At 34.1% G+C, this 20,973-nt stretch overlaps 1 protein-coding gene across 1 annotated transcript in view; it reads right to left on the bottom strand.

The window, feature by feature from the left end:
• The window catches only part of EIF3CL (eukaryotic translation initiation factor 3 subunit C like), a gene marked incomplete at its 3' end in the record, with an annotated part of 51,461 nt that overhangs the window by 26,492 nt on the left and 3,996 nt on the right, over positions 1–20,973 (bottom strand). Inside the window, 7 exon segments of the mRNA XM_030970692.1 lie at positions 680–756; positions 759–823; positions 3,373–3,497; positions 8,188–8,273; positions 10,632–10,683; positions 14,491–14,616; positions 18,583–18,696. Coding sequence (XP_030826552.1) covers positions 680–756; positions 759–823; positions 3,373–3,497; positions 8,188–8,273; positions 10,632–10,683; positions 14,491–14,616; positions 18,583–18,696 — 645 coding nt within the window.

Genomic DNA, 20,973 nt, shown 5'->3' with positions numbered 1-20,973 from the left:
TTTTTCCTCGAAAAATTTCAGATTTTTTCCCCCAAAAATTCTTTTTTGTTTTCCAAAGAGATCCCCAAAATTTCAATTTTTTAATCCTAAAAATTCCCATTTTTTCCCTAAAACCCCAAATTTTTTCTCCAAAAGTTTCAGATTTTTTTCCCCCAAAAATTCAATTTTTTTCCCAAAATCCCCCAAAATTCCCATTTTTTTCCCCAAAAATTCCCGTTTTTTCCCCAAAATTCAAATTTTTTCCCCAAAATTCCCAAAAATCCCATTTTTTCCCCCTAAATTCAATTTTTCCCCCAAATCCCCCCAAAAATTCCATTTTTCCTCCAAAAAATCCCCAAAAAATTCAAATTTTTCCCCCAAAAATTCAAATTTTTCCCCCGAAATCCAAAATTTTCCTCAAAAAAATTCAGATTTTTTCCCCCAAGAATTCCCATTTTTTTCCCAAAAATTCCCATTCTTTCCTCCAAAAAATCCCCCCAAAATTCAAATTTTTCCCCCAAAATTCCCAAAAATCCCATTTTTTCCCCTAAATTCAATTTTTTCCCCCAAAATCCCACCCAAAAATTCCATTTTTTCCTCCAAAAAATCCCCAAAAATTCAAATTTTTCCCCCCAAAATTCCAATTTTTTTCCCCAATTCCCATTTTTTCCCCAAATTCCCATTTTTCCCCCATTCTCACCTTGATCAGGGGCACCCCACACTTGACTTTCTCCCACTCCCCCCCTTCCTCCTCCTCCTCCTCCTCCTCCCTCCGCTCTTCCTCTCCAGCTTCTTCTTGGCCTTCTCCTCGCGCCGCCGCTCCGCCCCGCGCCGCTCCTCGTCCCTGGGGAGAAAATCCAGAGGGAAATTCCCCAAAATTCCCAAAAAATTTCCCCAAAATTCCCATGAAAATCCAAAAAAATTCCCATAAAAATCCCATTTTTGGGGCATTTTTATGGCATTTTTGAGTCATCTCGGCCCCGCTCAGCTCCTCGTCCCTGGGAGGAAATCCAGAGGGAAATTCCCAAAAAATTCCCAAAAATTTCCCCAAAATTTCCATGAAAATCCAAAAAAAATCCCTAAAAATCCCAGAAAAATCCCAAAAAATTCCCATTAAAATCCCATTTTTTGGAGCATTTTCAAGCCATTTTTGAGTCATCTCCGCCCCGCTCAGCTCCTTGTCCCTGGGGAGAAAATCCAGAGGGAAATTCCCAAAATTCCCCAAAAAATTCCCAAAAAATTCCCCAAAAATTTCCATGAAAATCCCCCAAAAAATCCAAAAAATATCCCATTTTTAGGTCATTTTTTAGGACATTTTAAGCCATTTTTGGGTCATGTCCTGCTCCCACTGATCCCATTCTGCTCCTCGTCCCTGCCAGGGAAATTTGGGAGCAAATCCCTCAAATTCTGGAAAATTCCCCAAAATTCCCCAAAAATTTCCCCAAAATTTCCATGAAAATCCAAAAAAAATCCCATAAAATCCCATTTTTGGGGCATTTTTTGGGGCATTTTTATGGCATTTTTGAGTCATCTCCGCCCCGCGCTGCTCCTCATCCCTGGGGAGAAAATCCAGAGAGAAATTCCCAAAAAATTCCCAAAAATTTCCCCAAAATTTCCATGAAAATCCAAAAAAAATCCCATAAAAAACCCCAAAAATTCCCATTAAAATCCCATTTTTGGGGCATTTTTCAGGGATTTTTGGACCCATTTTTGGGTCATGTCCTGCTCCCACTGATCCCATTCTGCTCCTCTTTCATGCCAAAGAAATTTGGGAGCAAATCCCTCAAATTCTGGAAAATTCCCCAAAATTCCCAAAAATTCCCCCAAAATTTCCATGAAAATCCAAAAAGAATCCCATAAAAATCCCATTTTTGGGGTCATTTTTAAAGGATTTTAAAGCCATTTTTTGAGTCATTTTCTACCCTAAAAATCTTCCGCTACACTCCCTCCAAAATTCCCCAAAATTCCCCAAAAAATTGCAAAAAATTCCCCAAAATTTCCATGAAAATCCCAAAAAAATCTGATAAAATTCCCATAAAAATCCCATTTTCAGGTCATTTTTAAAAGATTTTAAAGCCATTTTTGAGTCATTTTTAGCCTAAAAATCTTCCTTTAAGTTCCCATCAAAATTCTATAAAATCCCCAAAAATTCCCCCAAAAATTCCCCAAAAATTCCCCAAAATTTCCATGAAAATCCAAAAAAATTCCCATAAAAATCCCAATTTTGGGGCATTTTCAGGTCATTGTTCAGAGATTTTAAAGCCATTTTTTGAGTCATTTTTAGCCTAAAAATCTTCCTTTAAGTTCCCATCAAAATTCCATGAAATCCCCAAAAATTCCCAAAAAATTCCCCAAAAAATTCCCCAACATTTCCATGAAAATCCAAAAAAAATCCCATTTTTGGGGCATTTTTTGGGGCATTTTTATGGCATTTTTGAGTCATCTCGGCCCCGCGCTGCTCCTCGTCCTTGGGGAGGAAATCCAGAGGGAAATTCCCAAAATTCCCAAAAAATTCCCAAAAAATTCCCCAAAAATTCCCCAAAAATTTCCCCAAAATTTCCATGAAAATCCCCCCAGAAATTCCCATTAAAATCCCATTTTTGGGGCATTTTTATGGCATTTTTTGAGTCATCTCGGCCCCGCACTGCTCCTCGTCCCTGCGAGCAAATCCAGAGGGAAATTCCCAAAATTCCCAAGAAATTCCCCAAAATTTTCATGAAAATCCAAAAAAAATCCCATAAAATTCCCAGAAAAATCCCAAAAAATTCCCATAAAAATCCCATTTTTGGGGGCATTTTTATGGCATTTTTGAGTCATCTCGGCCCCGCTCAGCTCCTTGTCCTTGGGGAGAAAATCCAGAGGGAAATTCCCAAAATTCCCCAAAAATTCCCCAAAAATTCCCATGAAAATCCCCCAAAAATCCCATTTTTGGGGCATTTTTTAGGACATTTTAAGCCATTTTTGGGTCATGTTCTGCTCCCACTGATCCCATTCTGCTCCTCGTCCCTGCCAGGGAAATTTGGGAGCAAATCCCTCAAATTCTGGAAAATTCCCCAAAAATTTCCCCAAAATTTCCATGAAAATCCAAAAAAATTCCCATTAAAATCCCATTTTTTGGAGCATTTTTATGGCATTTTTGAGTCATCTCCGCCCCGCTCAGCTCCTTGTCCCTGGGGAGAAAATCCAGAGGGAAATTCCCAAAATTCCCCAAAAAATTCCCAAAAATTTCCCCAAAATTTCCATGAAAAACCAAAAAAAAAAATCCCATTTTTCGCCCATTTCCCTCCATTTTTTCCCCGTTTTTCACCCGATTTTCACCAAATTTTCACCAAATTTTCACCAAATTTTCACCAAATTTTTCACCAAATCCCCCCAGTTTGCCCAAACTCGCACTTTTTCAGGAATTTGGACGCCAGGGATGTGAATTTTCCGTCGTCTTCGTCCGACTCCGAGTCCGACTCCGAGGCCGAATCTCCCCAATCCTCGTCCGACTCCGACTCCGACTCCGACTCCTCCTCCTGCCCAAAACCCCAAAATTCCCCTTTTGCCCCCCAGCTCTTCACTCATTTTCATCTTCTTTTTTTTCCCAAATTTTTTCCAATTTTAACCCAAAATTTCCCCCATTTTAATCCCATTTTTTGCTCCTCCTCCTGCCCCAAAAATCCCATTTTTTACCCCATTTTTTCCCTATTTTTTCCCTGATTTTTCCAATTTTAATCCAAATTTTCCCCCATTTTAATCCCATTTTTTGCTCCTCCTCCTGCCCCAAAAATCCCATTTTTTACCCCATTTTTCCCTATTTTTTCCCTGATTTTTCCAATTTTAGTCCAAATTTTCCCCAATTTTAATCCCAATTTTCAGCAATTTTCTCCCATTTGTTCCTCCTTTTTAATTCCATTTTTCCCCTCATTTTCCCCATTTTAATCCTATTTTTTCCCGAATTTTTTCCAATTTTAACCCAAAATTTCCCCCATTTTAATCCCATTTTTTGCTCCTCCTCCTGCCCCAAAAATCCCATTTTTTACCCCATTTTCACCCCAATTCACCCCCATTTTAATCCTATTTTTTCCAAGTTTGATTCCAATTTTCCCCCATTTTAATCCCATTTTTTACTCCCTTTTAATTCAAATTTTTCCCTATTTTTTTCTAATTTTAATCCAAATTTTCTCCCATTTTCCCCCATTTGAATCCCAATTTTCACTCAATTTTCCTCATTTTTTCCCATTTTCCCCTCCAGGATTTGCCCAAAATTTGAGATTTTTCCCCCATTTTAATCTCATTTTAATCCCATTTTTTCCACTCAATTTCCCCCAAATTTTTCCCATTTTTTTCCCCAAATTTTCCCCCAATTTTCCCCCCAGAATTTGCCCAAAATTTGGGTTTTTTTGCCCCATTTTAATCCCATTTTCCACTCATTTTCCCCCAAACTTTCCCATTTTTTCCTCCCCAGAATTTGCCCAAAATTGGGATTTTTTCCCCCATTTTAATCTCATTTTTCCACTCAATTTTCCCCAATTTTTTCCCCAATTTCCCCCCCAAAATTTGCCCAACATTTGGGGTTTTTCCACCATTTTAATCCCAATTTTTTCCCATTTAAATCTCATTTTTCCACCCAATTTCCCCCAAAATTTTCTCCATTTTTCCCTCAAATTTTCCCCATTTTTTCCACAATTTTCCCCCCAATTTCCCCCCCAGAATGTGCCCAAAATTTGAGATTTTTCCCCATTTTAATCTCATTTTAATCCCATTTTTTCCACTCATTTTCCACCCAGAATTTGCCCAAAAATTTGGTTTTTTTATTTTATGCCAATTTTATCCCATTTTAATCTCATTTTAATCCCATTTTTTTCCACTCAATTTCCCCCAAATTTTCCCCATTTTTTTCCCCAAATTTTCCCCAATTTTCCCCCAGAATTTGCCCAAAATTTGGGTTTTTGCCCCATTTTAATCCCAATTTTATCCCATTTTAATCCCATTTTCCACTCATTTTCCCCCAAATTTTCCCAATTTTTTCCCCAAATTTGCCCAAAATTGGGATTTTTTTCCCCATTTTAATCCCATTTTTCCACTCAATTTTCCCCAATTTTTTCCCCAATTTTCCCCCCAAAATTTGCCCAAAATTTGGGTTTTTTCCCATTTTAATCCCAATTTTTTCCCATTTAAATCTCATTTTTTCCACCCAATTTCCCCCAAAATTTTCTCATTTTTCCCTCAAATTTTCCCCATTTTTTCCCCAAATTTTCCCCAATTTTCCCCCAGAAGTTGCCCAAAATTTGTTTTTTTTGCCCCATTTTAATGCCAATTTTATCCCATTTTAATCTCATTTTAATCCCATTTTTTTCCACTCAATTTCCCCCAAATTTCCCCCATTTTTTCCCCAAATTTCCCCCAAATTTTCCCATTTTTCCTCCCCAGAATTTGCCCAAAATTGGGATTTTTTTCCCCCAATTTCCCCCCCCCAGAATTTGCCCAAAATTTGGGTTTTTTCCCCCATTGTAATCCAAATTTTTTCCACTCAATTTTCCCCAAATTTCCCCCCCCCGGAATTTGCCCAAAATTTGGTTTTTTTGCCCCATTTTAATCCCAATTTTATCCCATTTTAATCTCATTTTAATCCCATTTTTTCCACTCAATTTCCCCCCAAATTTTCCCGTTTTTCCCCAAATTTCCCCCAAATTTTTCCCCAATTTTCCCCCCAGAATTTGCCCAAAATTTAGGTTTTTTTGCCCCATTTTAATCACAATTTTTTTCCATTTTAATCTCATTTTAATCCCATTTTTTCCCCAAATTTCCCCCAAATTTTCCCCATTTTTCCCCCCCAGAATTGGCCCAAAATTGGGATTTTTTCCCCATTTTAATCCCATTTTTCCACTCATTTTCCCCCAAATTTCCCCCAAAATTTTCCCATTTTTCCCTCAAATTTTCCCCAAATTTTCCCCATTTTTTCTCTAATTTTCCCCCCAATTTCCCCCCAGAATTTGCCCAAAATTTGAGTTTTTCCCCCATTTTAATCCCATTCTTCCACTCAATTTTCCCCCAATTTCCCCATTTTTTTTTCCCCCAAATTTTCCCATTTTTCCTCCCCAGAATTTGCCCAAAATTGGGATTTTTTCCCCATTTTAATCCCATTTTTCCACTCAATTTTCCCCAATTTTTTCCCCAATTTCCCCCCCAAAATTTGCCCAAAATTTGGGGTTTTTCCACCATTTTAATCCAATTTTTTTCCCATTTAAATCTCATTTTTTCCACCCAATTTCCCCCAAATTTTCCCCATTTTTTCCCCAAATTTTCCCCAATTTCCCCCGCCAGAATTTGCCCAAAATTTGGTTTTTTTCCCCCATTTTAATCCCAATTTTACCCCATTTTAATCTCATTTTAATCCCATTTTTTCCCCAAATTTCCCCCAAATTTTCCCCATTTTTTCCCCAATTTTCCCCCAAATTTGCCCAAATTTCCCCCATTGTAATCCAAATTTTTTCCACTCAATTTTCCCCAAATTTTCCCAAAATTTCCCCCCCCCAGAATTTGCCCAAAATTTGGTTTTTTTGCCCCATTTTAATCCCAATTTTACCCCATTTTAATCTCATTTTAATCCCATTTTTTCCACTCAATTTCCCCCAAATTTCCCCCAAATTTCCCTCAAATTTTCCCCATTTTTTCCCCAATTTCCCCCCCAGAATTTGCCCAAAATTTGGTTTTTTTCCCCCATTTTAATCCCAATTTTTTCCCATTTTAATCTCATTTTAATCCCATTTTTTCCCCAATTTTCCCCCAAATTTTCCCCATTTTTCCCCAATTTTCCCCAATTTCCCCCCCCAGAATTTGCCCAAAATTTGGGTTTTTTCCCCCATTTTAATCCCATTTTTCCACTCAATTTTCCCCAATTTTTTCCCCAATTTCCCCCCCAAAATTTGCCCAACATTTGGGGTTTTTCCACCATTTTAATCCCAATTTTTTCCCATTTAAATCTCATTTTTCCACCCAATTTCCCCCAAAATTTTCTCATTTTTCCCTCAAATTTTCCCCATTTTTTCCACAATTTTCCCCCCAATTTCCCCCCCAGAATGTGCCCAAAATTTGAGATTTTTCCCCCATTTTAATCTCATTTTAATCCCATTTTTTCCACTCATTTTTCCACCCAGAATTTGCCCAAAATTTGGTTTTTTTGCCCTATTTTAATGCCAATTTTATCCCATTTTAATCTCATTTTAATCCCATTTTTTTCCACTCAATTTCCCCCAAATTTTCCCCATTTTTTTCCCCAAATTTTCCCCAATTTTCCCCCAGAATTTGCCCAAAATTTGGGTTTTTTTGCCCCATTTTAATCCCAATTTTATCCCATTTTAATCCCATTTTCCACTCATTTTCCCCCAAATTTTCCCATTTTTTCCCCCCAGAATTTGCCCAAAATTGGGATTTTTTCCCCATTTTAATCCCATTTTTCCACTCAATTTTCCCCAATTTTTTCCCCAATTTTCCCCCCAAAATTTGCCCAAAATTTGGGGTTTTTCCACCATTTTAATCCCAATTTTTTCCCATTTAAATCTCATTTTTTCCATCCAATTTCCCCCAAATTTTCCCATTTTTCCTCAAATTTTTCCCAAATTTTCCCCAATTTTCCCCCCAGAATTTGCCCAAAATTTGAGTTTTTCCCCCATTTTAATCCCATTTTTCCACTCAATTTTCCCCCAAATTTTCCCCATTTTTTCCCCAAATTTCCCCCAAATTTTCCCATTTTTTCCTCCCCAGAATTTGCCCAAAATTGGGATTTTTTTCCCCAATTTTCCCCCCAAAATTTGCCCAAAATTTGGGTTTTTTCCCCCATTTTAATCCAAATTTTTTCCACTCAATTTTCCCCAAATTTTCTCCAATTTTCCCCCCAGAATTTGCCCAAAATTTAGGTTTTTTTGCCCCATTTTAATCCTAATTTTTTTCCATTTTAATCTCATTTTAATCCCATTTTTTCCCCAAATTTCCCCAAATTTTTCCCATTTTTCCCCCCAGAATTGGCCCAAAATTGGGATTTTTTCCCCCATTTTAATCCCATTTTTCCACTCATTTTCCCCCAAATTTCCCCCAAAATTTTCCCATTTTTTCCCCAAATTTTCCCCAAATTTTCCCCATTTTTTCCTCGAATTTTTCCCAATTTTTCCCCAATTTCTCCCCCAGAATTTGCCCAAAATTTGGGTTTTTTCCCCCATTTCCGACCTTGTAGCGGCTGCGGCCGTCGTCGCGCTCGCGGCGCTTCAGGAAATTCCCGGCCTCGTCCTCGGCCCCCGAGGAGGAACCGGAGCCTGGAAAAGCCAAAATTCCCCAAAATTCACCCAAAAATCCCCAGATTGTCCCCAAAACTCAAATGTCCCAGGAACTGTGGAAAAATCCCCAAAATTCCCCCAAAAAAATCCCAAAAATCCCCCCAAAATATCCCAAAATTCCCCCAAAAATGACCCCAAAAATTCCAAAAAATGACCCAAAAATGACCCCAAAAATCCCCCAAAATTCTCCCAAAATTGCCCCAAAAAATGACCCCAAAAATTCCAAAAAATGACCCAAAAAATGACCCCAAAATTCCCCAAATTCTCCCCAAAATTCAAATGTCCCAGGAATTGTGGAAAAATTCCCATAATTACCCCAAAAAATTCCAAAATTGCCTCAAAAACGACCCCAAAAATTCCAAAAAATGACACAAAAAATGACCCCAAGAATGCCCAAAATGATCCCAAACCTGCCCCAAAAAATTCCCAAAATTCTCCCAAAATTTGCCCAAAATTCCCAAAAAATCCCCCTAAAAATCCCCAAAATTATCCCAAAATTTCCCCAAAATGACCCCAAAAATTCCAAAAAGTGACCCAAAAAATGACCCCAAAAATTCCCCCAAAATCCCCCGAAAAATTCCCAAAATTTGCCCAAAATTGCCCCAAAAATGACCCCAAAAATTCCAAAAAATGACCCAAAAATGACCCCAAAAATCCCCCAAAATTCTCCCAAAATTGCCCCAAAAAATGACCCCAAAAATCCCCAAAATTCTCCCAAAATTTGCCCAAAATTCCCAAAAAATGACCCAAAAAAATCCCCAAAATTATCCCAAAATTTCCCCCAAAAATGACCCCAAAAATTCCAAAAAGTGACCCAAAAATGACCCCAAAAATCCCCAAAATTCTCCCAAAAGTGCAGCAAAAAATGACCCCAAAAATCAGAGAAAATGAGAAAAAAAAATCAGAAAAAAACCCAGAAAAAAATGGAAAAAAAATCAGAAAAAATCAGAAAAAAATCAGAATAAAATCAGAAAAAATCCAAGAAAAATAAAAAAAAAAGAGAAAAAATCAGAAAAAATTTTTAAAAAATCAGAAAATAATTCAAAAAAATCAGAAAAAAAATTTGAAAAAAAACCCAGAAAAAATCAGAAAAAAATCAGAATAAAATCAGAAAAAATCCAAGAAAAATAAAAAAAAAATCTGAAAAAAATCAGGAAAAAATTCAAGGAAAAATCTGAGAAAAATCAGGAGAAAATCAGAAAAAAATGAGAAAAAAAATCAGAAAAAAAATTGAAAAAAACCCAGAAAAAATCAGAAAAAAATCAGAATAAACTCAGAAAAAAATCCAAGAAAAATTCAAAAAAAAAAGAGAAAAAAATCAGAAAAAATTAAAAAAAAATCAGAAAAATAATTCAAAAAAATCAGAAAAAAAAATTGAAAGAAAATCAGAAAAAATCAGAAAAAATTTAAAAAATCAGAAAAAAAATCAGAAAAAATTTAAAGAAATCAGAAAAAAATCAGAAAAAATTTAAAAAAAATCAGAAAAATAAATCCAAAAAAATAATAAAAAAAAAATTTGAAAAAAAATCAGAAAAATCAGAAAAAATTTTTTAAAAATCAGAAAAAAAATCAGAAAAAATTTTAAAAAATCAGAAAAAATCAGAAAAAATTAAAAAAAAGAATCAGAAAAATAATTCAAAAAAATCAGAAAAAAAAATTTGAAAAAAAATCAGAAAAATCAGAAAAAAAAAATTTGAAAAAAAATCAGAAAAAAATCAGAAAAAAATTTTTAAAAATCAGAAAAAAATCAGAAAAAATTTTTAAAAATCAGAAAAAAATCAGAAAAAATTTTTAAAAAATCAGAAAAAAATCAGAAAAAAAATTAAAAAAATCAGAAAATAATTCAAAAAAATCAGAAAAAAATTTGAAAAAAAATCAGAAAAAATCAGAAAAAATTTTTAAAAAATCAGAAAAAAAATCAGAAAAAAATTTGAAAAAAAAATCAGAAAAAAATCAGAAAAAATTTAAAAAAATCAGAAAAAAATCAGAAAAAAAATTTTTAAAAATCAGAAAAAAATCAGAAAAAATTTTGAAAAAATCAGAAAAAAAATCAGAAAAAAAATTTAAAAAAATCAGAAAATAATTTTTAAAAAATCCAAAAAAAAATCAGAACAAAACTTGAAGAAATCACAAAAAATTTCCATTAATGACCCCAAAATTCCATTAATTTCCCCAACCCTCCCAAATTCACCCCCAATTGCCCGAAATGCCGGAAAATTTTCCATTTCTCCTCCCCAAATCCCCAAAATCCCCAGATTGGCCCAGATTGGCCCAGATTGGCCCAGATTGGCCCAGATTGGCCCAGATTGGCCCAGATTGGCCCAGATTGGCCCGAACCTTCGGAATCCCTCCGGCTTTTCTCCTCGTCCTCGTCCGACTGCTCGGGGTTCTGGCAACGCAAAAATTCCACAGTTTCTGCATTTTTCACCCACATTGTATTGCATTTTTATGCCATTTTTCTCCATTTCTTACCCAAATTGTATTGCATTTTTATTCCATTTTTCTCCATTTTTTACCCAAATTTTATTGCATCTTTCTGCCCATTTTTCTCCATTTTTTGCCATTTTTTACCCAAATTTTATTTCTTTTTTCTGCTCGTTTTTATTGCATTTTTCTTCATTTTTTACCCAAAATTTTATTGCATTTTTCTGCCCATTTTTTGCCATTTTTATGCATTTTTTACCCAAATTTTATTGCATTTTTATTCCATTTTTCTTCACTTTTTACCCAAATTTTATTGCATTTTTCTGCCCATTTTTTACCCAAATTTTATTTCTTTTTTCTGCTCGTTTTTATTCCATTTTTCTTCATTTTTACCCCAATTTTATTGCATTTTTCTTCATTTTTTACCCAAATTTTATTACATTTTTATTCCATTTCTCTCCATTTTTGACCCAAATTTTATTGCATTTTTCTGCCCATTTTTTACCATTTTTGACCCAAATTTTATTGCATTTTTATTCCATTTTTCTCCATTTTTTACCCAAATTTTATTCCATTTTTCTTCATTTTTTACCCAAATTTTATTGCATTTTTCTGCCCATTTTTATTCCATTTTTCTTCACTTTTTACCCAAATTTTATTCCATTTTTATTCCATTTTTCTTCATTTGTTACCATTTTTTACCCAAATTTTATTCCATTTTTCCTCATTTTTTACCCAAATTTTATTGCATTTTTATTCCATTTCTCTCCATTTTTTACCCAAATTTTATTGAATTTTTCTGCCCATTTTTCTTCATTTTTTACCCAAATTTTATTTCATTTTTATTCCATTTTTCTCCATTTTTTACCCAAATTTTATTGCATTTTTTTGCTCATTTTTATTCCATTTTTCTCCATTTTTTACCCAAATTTTCTTTCTTTTTTCTGCTCGTTTTTATTCCATTTTTCTCCATTTTTTACCCAAAATTTTATTTCATTTTTGTTCATTTTTTACCCAAATTTTATTGCATTTTTCTGCCCATTTTTCTTCATTTTTTACCATTTTTTACCCAAATTTTATTCCATTTTTATTCCATTTTCCCTCATTTTTACCCAAATTTTATTTCATTTTTCTTCATTTTTTACCCAAATTTTATTGCATTTTTCTGCCCATTTTTCTCCATTTTAAACCCAAATTTTATTTCATTTTTATTCAATTTCTCTCCATTTTTTACCCAAATTTTATTTCTTTTTTCTGCTCGAATTTTTTTATTCCATTTTTCTTCATTTTTCACCCAAATTTTATTGCATTTTTCGGCTCATTTTTTGCCATTTTTCTTCACTTTTTACCCAAATTTTATTTCTTTTTTCTGCCCATTTTTCTTCATTTTTTACCATTTTTTACCCAAATTTTATTGCATTTTTCTGCCCATTTTTTACCATTTTTTATCCAAATTTTATTTCATTTTTCTTCATTTTTTACCATTTTTTACCCAAATTTTATTACATTTTTATTCCATTTTTCTTCATTTTTTACCCAAATTTTATTTCATTTTTCTGCCCATTTTTCTTCATTTTTTACCATTTTTTACCCAAATTTTATTCCATTTTTCTTCATTTTTTACCCAAATTTTATTGCATTTTTCTGCCCATTTTTTTCCATTTTTTACCATTTTAAACCCAAATTTTATTTCATTTTTCTTCATTTTTTACCCAAATTTTATTTCATTTTTATTCCATTTTTCTTCATTTTTTACCCAGATTTTATTGCATTTTTCTGCCCATTTTTTGCCATTTTCCACCCATTTTAAACCCTTTTCCTCTCATTTTTAATCCATTTTTAATCCCATTTTTCCCAATTTCCCCCAATATTTTTTCTTTATTTTCCCCCAATTTTAAGATTTTTTTTGCCCATTTTCTTCCCATTTTTTCCCTTATTTTCCCCCCAATTTTCCCCTCAATTTCCCCCAAAATTTTGCCAATTTTTTCCACAATTTTCCCCTAAAATTTTGCATTTTCCCTCAAATTTTCCCCAAATTTTGGCCCATTTTTCCCTGAATTTTCCCCAAAATTTTGCCCATTTTTCCCTGAATTTTCCCCCAAATTTTGCCCATTTTCCATCAATTTTTCCCCAAAATTTTGCCCATTTTTCCCCAACATTTTGCCCATTTTCCCACAATTTTTCCCCAAAATTTTGCCAATTTTTGCCCATTTTCCCTCAATTTCCCCCAAATTTTCCCCAAAATTTTGCTCATTTTCCCCTCCAAATTTCCTCCCTTTTAATCCAATTTTTAATCCAATTTTTGCCCATTTTTCCTCCAAATTTCCCCCATTTTTAATCCAATTTTTGCCCATTTTTTGCCCAATTTTTTATCCAATTTTTGCCCATTTTCCTCCAAATTTCCCCCATTTTTACCCCATTTTTGATTTAATTTTTGCCCATTTTTGCCCAACTTTTAATCCAATTTTTGCCCATTTGCCATTAATTTTAAATTCATTTTTAACCCCTTCCTGACCATTCTTTCCTATTTTTCCCCTACTTTTTCCTTATTTTTCCTCCACATTTCCCCCATTTTTATCCAATTTTTAATCCAATTTTTGCCCCATTTTTTGCCCAACTTTTAATCCAATTTTTGTCCAATTTTAATCCAATTTTTGCCCAGTTTTTTATGCAATTTTTGCCCATTTTCTTCCAAATTTCCCCCATTTTAAATCCAATTTTTGCCCAATTTTTCCTCCAAATTTCCCCCATTTTTATCCAATTTTTAATCCAATTTTTGCCCATTTTTCAATTTCCCATTTTCCTCCAAATTTCCCCCATTTTTAATCCAATTTTTTGCCCATTTTAATCCCAATTTTTGCCCAATTTTTAATCCAATTTTTGCCCATTTCCCCCCCATTTTTTCCCCAAATTTCCCCCATTTGTACCCCAATTTTTTGCCCAATTTTCCCCCAAATTTCCCCCAATTTTTAATCCATTTTTTGTCCAATTTTAATCCAATTTTTGCCCATTTTCCCCCCCAAATTTCCCCATTTCAAATCCAATTTTTAATCAATTTTTTTAATCCAATTTTTGCCCATTTTCCTCCAAATTTCCCCCATTTTTAATCCAATTTCTGCCCAATTTTTCATCAAATTTTTGTCCACTTTACCCCAAGTTTCCCCCTTTTTTATCCAATTTTTAATCCAATTTTTGCCCATTTTCCATCCAATTTTTAATCCAATTTTTGCCCATTTTCCTCCAAATTTCCCCCATTTTTAATCCAATTTTTGCCCAATTTTAATCCAATTTTTCCCATTTCCCCCCCATTTTTCCCCAAATTTCCCCATTTTACCCAATTTTTGCCCAATTTTTCCCCAAATTTCCCCAATTTTTAATCCATTTTTTGTCCAATTTTTATCCAATTTTTGCCCATTTTCCCCAAATTTTCCCCATTTCAAATCCAATTTTTAATCCAATTTTTGCCCATTTTCCTCCAAATTTCCCCCATTTTTACCCAATTTTTCATTTAATTTTTGCCCAATTTTTAATCCAATTTTTGCCCATTTTCCCTCCAAATTTCTCCCATTTTTAATCCAATTTTTGCTTAATTTCAATCCAATTTTTAATCCCATTTTTTGCCCATTTCCCCACCATTTTTTCCCCAAATTTCCCCCATTTTCCCCCCATTTTTTGCCCAATTTTTCCCCAAATTTCCCCCAATTTTTGCCCGTTTTTTGCCATTTTTCCCCATTTTTTCCCAATTTTGGCCCATTTTTAACCCTTTCCTGACCTGCCTGTAGGCAGCGATCTGCCCCTCGTAGTCCCGGTTGTACTTGCGCAGTTTTTGCCTCAAGGAGCTCAGAGCTTTGGCGTTGTTCTTGTTCATTTTCTTCTTGCCCTCCTTGTCCTCCCACAGCTGCCAGAAAAACGGGAAAAAATGGGAAAAAATGGTGAAAAAATGGGAAAAATGAGAAAAAAAGGTGAAAAAATGGGAAAAAATGGGGAAAAATGGGAAAAAATGGGAAAAAATGGTGAAAAAATGGGAAAAAATGGTGAAAAAAGGTGAAAAAATGGGAAAAAATGGTGAAAAATGGGAAAAATGGGGAAAAATGGGGAAAAAAAGGGGAAAAAATGGGAAAAAATGAGAAAAAAGGTGAAAAAATGAGAAAAAATGGGGAAAAAATGGTGAAAAAATGGGAAAAATGGTGAAAAAATTGGAAAAAATGGGAAAAAATGGGAAAAAATGAGAAAAAAAGGTGAAAAAATGGGAAAAAATGAGAAAAATGGTGAAAAAATGGGAAAAATGGGAAAAAATGGGAAAAATGGGGAAAAATGGGGAAAAATGGGGAAAATGGGGAAAAAATGGGGAAAAAAGGGGAAAAAATGGTGAAAAAATGGGAAAAAAATGGTGAAAAAATGGTGAAAAAATGGTGAAAAATGGGAAAAATGGGAAAAAAAGGTGAAAAAATGGGAAAAAAAGGTGAAAAAATGGGAAAAATGGGAAAAAAAGGTGAAAAATGGGAAAAATGAGAAAAAATGGGAAAAAATGAGAAAAAATGGTGAAAAAATGGGAAAAAATGGGAAAAAAATGGGAAAAAATGGGAAAAATGGTGAAAAAGGGGGAAAAATGGGAAAAAAATGTGAAAAAATGGGAAAAAATGGTGAAAAAATGGGAAAAAATGGGAAAAAATGGTGAAAAAATTGGAAAAAATGGGAAAAATGGGAAAAAATGGGAAAAAATGGGAAAAAAGGGAAAAAAATGGGAAAAAAGGGGAAAAAATGGGAAAAATGGGAAAAAATGGGAAAAAATGGGAAAAAATGGGAAAAAAGGTGAAAAAATGGGAAAAATGGGAAAAATGGGAAAAAATGGTGAAAAAATGGGAAAAAATGGGAAAAAAAGGTGAAAAATGACCCAAAAATGGTGAAAATCACCAAAAAAAGACCCAAAAATGACTCCAAATTACCTGAGGTGACACCAAAAGAGCCCAAAACCACCAAAAATGACCCAAAACGGCCCAAAATAAACAAAGTTACCCAGAAATCACCAAAACAAGACCCAAAAATGAGCAAAAGGATCCAAAAAAGGCAAAAAAATCCCCCCAAAAATATTCCAATGACCCAAGAATGAGCGAAGAAACCCCAAAGGGATCCAATGTCAGCCGGAAAGACCCAAAACCACCAAAAATGACGCAAAATACGAGAAAAAAACCCCACAAAAAAGGGAAAATGAAAGAAAAAAACCCAAAAAATGTCTTAAAATCGAGGGAAAAGGCCCCAAAACGATCAAAACGGACCCAAAATTGACCTAAATGGACCCAAAATGAGTTCAAAGCTTTGGAGTTTTGAATAAGGAGAAGGAATGATCCCAAAATGGTGAAAATCACCAAAAAATGACCAAGAAATGACCCGGAAAGGCGCAAAAGTCACAAGAATGGCTCGAAAGCATCAAGAACGACCCAAAGTTAACTAAAATACACCAAAATGACCCCGCAAACGGCCCAAAGTGACCCAAAAAGATCAAAAATTGCCCCGAAAATGACTCAAAATTCACGAAGAAATGACCCAAAAATGAGGAAAAAAGACCCGAAATGGTGAAAATCCCCCAAAAATGGCAAAAAAAAGGCTCAAAAATGACCCAAAGTGACACAGAAAGAGGCAAAACCGACCAAAACTGACCCCAAAATCACAAGGAATGACCCAAAATTATTAAAATTCAACTAATCTAGAAAAATTAGGAAAAAGCGTAAAAAATTGGGAAGAAACCGATTAAAAATCCCCCCAAAACGCCGAAAAAATTAATAAAAAAAGGCCTCAAAAATGCCATAAAATTCTTTTGCAAAAATTTTTGGAAAACTCCCCAAACCTTTCTAAAATTCCCTAAAACCAAAAAAATCGGAAAAAAAAAATCCTGAAAAATTCGTGGAAATCAAGAAAAGAAATAGAAAAAATATCCCTAAAAAATGGGGAAAGAAGTGGATAAAATGGGAAAAAATCTGTGAGGATTTCCAAGAAAATCAGGAAAAAAAATTTTAAAAATTTTGTAATAAATAGTTTGAAAACATGATGGAAAAAATCAAAAAACTGCTGGAAAAATCAGGGAAAAATCAGGGAAAAATCAGAAAAAAATCATTAAAAAATCAGGAAAAAAATCAGAAATAAACAGAGAAAAATCACAAAAAATCAGAAAAAAATCAGAAAAAAATGAGAAAAAAAAAAAAAAAAAAAAAAGAAAAAATCTGAAAAAAAAAAAATCAGAAAAAAACCAGAAAAAATTAGGAAAAAATGTGAAAAAAAATCAGAAAAAAATCAGAGAAAAATCAGAAAAATATCAGAAAATATCAGTAAAAAATCAGAAAAAATCAGTTAAAAATCAGAGAAAAATCAGAAAAAAACCAGAAAAAAATCAGAAAAATATCTGGAAAAACATGGGAAAAAAATCAGGAAAAATCTGAAAAAAATCAGGAAAAAATCAGAAAAATATCAGAAAACAAAATCAGAAAACAAAATCAGAGAAAAATCAGAAGAAATCAGAAAAAATTAGGAAAAAATGAGAAAAAAATCAGAGAAAAATCAGAAAAAAAAATCAGAGAAAAATGAAAGAAAAATCAGAAAAATATCAGAAAAAAATCAGAAAAAAATCAGTGAGAAAATCAGAAAAAAACCAGTGAAAAAATCAGAGAATAATCAGGAAAAATCAGAAAAAAAATCAGAGAAAAAATCAGGAAAAAAATGAGAGAAAAATCAGAAAAAAAATGAGAGAAAAATCAGAAAAAAATGAGAGAAAAATCAGAAAAAAATCAGAGAAAAATCAGAAAAAAATCAGAGAAAAATCAGAAAAATCAGAAAAAAATCAGGAAAAAAATCAGAAAAAAAAAAGAAAAATCAGAGAAAAAATCAGGAAAAAATCAGTAAAAAACCAGTGAAAAATCAGAAAGAAAAATCAGGAAAAATCAGAAAAAAAAAGAGAGAAAAAATCACGAAAAAAAAATCAGAAAAAATCAGAAAAAAAAATCAGAAAAAATCAGAAAAAATCAGAAAAAATCAGTGAGAAAATCAGAAAAAAACCAGTGAAAAAATCAGAGAAAAATCAGGAAAAATCAGAAAAAAATCAGAAAAAATCAGTGAGAAAATCAGAAAAAAACAGTGAAAAAATCAGAGAAAAATCAGGAAAAAATCTGAGAAAAAATCAGAAAAAATCAGAAAAAAAATCAGAAAAAAATCAGAGAAAAAATCAGAAAAAAATCAGAGAAAAATGAGAGAAAAATCTGAAAAATATCAGAAAAAAATCAGAAAAAAATCAGAGAAAAATCAGAAAAAATTAGGAAAAAATCAGAAAAAAACCCAGTGAAAAAATCAGAGAAAAATCAGGAAAAATCAGAAAAAAAATCAGAGAAAAATCAGAAAAAAATCGAAAAAATCAGAGAAAAATCAGAAAAAAAAAACAGAGAAAAAAATCAGAAAAAATGAGAGAAAAATCAGAAAAAAAAATCAGAGAAAAATGGGAGAAAAATCAGAAAAATATCAGAAAAAAAAATCAGAAAAAATAACCAGTGAAAAAATCAGAGAAAATCAGAAAAAATGAGAGAAAATCAGAAAATCAGAAAAAAAACCCAGTGAAAAAATCAGAGAATAATCAGGAAAAATCAGAAAAAAAAATCAGAAAAAAATCAGTAAAAAATCGAAACAAACCCCGAAAAAAATCAGAAAAAAATCCGAAAAAAACCGAAACAAACCCCGAAAAAAACCAGAAAAAAATCCGAAAAAATGCCCTAAAATGCCCTAAAATGCCCTAAAATGCCCTAAAATCAGCGGGGAGAAGTGTGAGAACGCTGAGAAGCAGCAATGGCCCCGAGTTTGTGGGTTTGGCCCCAAACGTGCTCACCTCGTTGAGGTAATCCTCGAGGTCGGCGAGGATGCGCAGGTAGAAGCGCGGAACGCCGTCCCGGTCCACGACGCCCTTGGCCTTGGCCCAGGCCCGGCCCAGCAGCTCAAACTCCTGAGATAATGGGGGAAAAATGGGGGGAATTGGGTGAAAAATGGGAAAAATGGGGGAAAGTGGGGGAAAATGGGGGAAAATATGGGAAAATATGGGAAAAAATGGGGAAAAATGGGGAAATTGGGGGGAAAATGGGGGAAAATGGGGGAAAATGGGGAAAATTGGGAAAAATGGGGAAAAAATGGGGGTGGGGAAAAATGGGAAAGAATAATATGGGAAAAATAGGAAAATGGGGGAAAAATGGGGAAAAAATGGGGGAAAATGAGAAAGAATAGGGGAAAATGAGGGAAAATGGGGGGAAAATGGGAAAATGGGGAAAATGGGGGAAAAAATGGGGGAAAATGGGGAAAAAGGGGGAAAAATGGGGAAAAATGGGGAAAAATGGGGAAAATGGGAAAAAATGGGGGGAAAAATGGGGGAGAAATGAGAAAAAATAGGGGAAAATGGGGAAAATTGGGAAAAAAATGGGGGAAAAATGAGGGAAAAATGGGGGAAAAATGGGGGGAGGGAAAAATGAAGAAATAGGAATAATGGGGAAAAATGGGGAAAAATAGGGAAAAATGGGGGAAAAATGGGGAAAAAGGGGGGAAAAATGGGAAAAATAGGAAAAATGGGGAAAAAATGGGGGGAAAATGAGGGAAAATGAGAAAGAATAGGGAAAAATGAGGGAAAATGGGGAAAGAAATGGGGAAAAAAATGGGAGAAAACGGGGCAAGAATGGGGAAAAATGGGGAAAAATCGGGGGAAAATGAGAAAAATGGGAAAAAATGGGGGAAATGGGGGAAAATGGGGAAAAAATAGGGAAAAATGAGAGAAAAAATGGGGAAAAAATGGGGGAAATGAGAAAGAATAGGGAAAAAAGGGGGAAATGAAAAAGAAGAGGGGAAAAATAAGGAAAAAATGGGGGAAAATGGGGGAAAATGGGGGAGAAATGAGAAAGAATAGGGAAAAATGGGGAAAATGGGGAAAATGGGGAAAAAATGGGGCAAGAATGGGGAAAAAATGGGGGAAATGGGGGATGAATGGGGAAAAATGGGGAAAAAATAGAGAAAAAATGGGGGGAAAATGAGAAAGAATAGGGGAAAAATAAGGAAAAAATGGGGGAAAATGGGGAGAAATGAGCAAGAATAGGGAAAAATGGGGGAATAATAGGGAAAAATGGGGGAAAATAGGGGAAAATGAGAAAGAATGGGGAAAAATGGGGGGAATAATGGGGAAAAAATGGGGAAAAGGAGAAATGGGGAAAATGGGGAAAAATGGGGAAAATGGGGAAAAAATGGGGAAAATGGGGAAAAATGAGAAAGAATGGGAAAAAGTGGGGAAAAAATGGGGAGAAATGGGGGAATAATGGGGAAAAATAGGAAAAAATTGGGAATTATGGGAAAAAATGGGGGAAAATATGGGAAAAAATGGGGGAAAATGAGAAAGAATAGGGGAAAAATAAGGAAAAAAAGGGGGAAAATGGGGGGAACATGAGAAAAAATGGGGGAAAATGGGGGAGAAATATGGGAAAAATGAATAGGGCAAAATGGGAATGGGGAAAAGAAAGATAGGGAAATGGGAAAATGGGGGAAAATGGGGAAAAAGTGGGGAAAAATGGGGAAATATGGGGAAAATGGGGAAAAATGGGGAAATATGGGGAAAAGGAAATAGGGAAAAAATGGGGAAAATGGGGAAAAATGGGGGGAAAAGGGGGGAAAATAGGGGAAAATATGGGAAAAATGGGGAAAATGAGAAAGAATAGGAAAGGGGAAAATGGGGGGAAGAAAAAAAAAAGGGGGAAAAATGGGGAAAAATGGGGAAAATATGGGGAAAAGGAAAAATGGGGAAATGGGGGAAAAATGGGGAAAATGAGAAAAATTGGGAAAAGGGAGGAGGGGAAAATGGGGAAAAATGGGGAAATGAAAAATGGGGGAAATGGGGGAGAAATGAGAAAGAAATGGAGGGAAAATGGGAGAAATTGGGAAAAAATAGGGGAAAAAAATGGGGAAAAATGGGGAAAAAAAGGGGGGAGGGGAAATGGGGGGAAAATGAGAAAGAATAGGGAAAAATGGGGAATAATAGGGAAAATGGGGAAAAAATGGGGAAAAAGTGGGGAAAAATTGGGGGAAAATGGGAAAAATGGGGGAAATTAAGGATTTTTAGGGGGAATTTTTAGGGTAAAATTGAGGAATAATTGGGGGAAATTTGGGGAGTCTTGGGGGAAAAATGGGGAAAAATTGGGAAAATTATGGGGAGAATTTTGAAATGGGAGGGTAAAATGGGAATGAGGAATTT

The sequence above is a fragment of the Camarhynchus parvulus genome, unplaced genomic scaffold, assembly GCF_901933205.1.
Source record: "Camarhynchus parvulus unplaced genomic scaffold, STF_HiC, whole genome shotgun sequence".
In the NCBI taxonomy this organism is placed as follows: Eukaryota; Metazoa; Chordata; class Aves; order Passeriformes; family Thraupidae; genus Camarhynchus; species Camarhynchus parvulus.
Note: the sequence above shows the minus strand (reverse complement) of the source record. Positions and strands in the feature narration are given on the sequence as shown.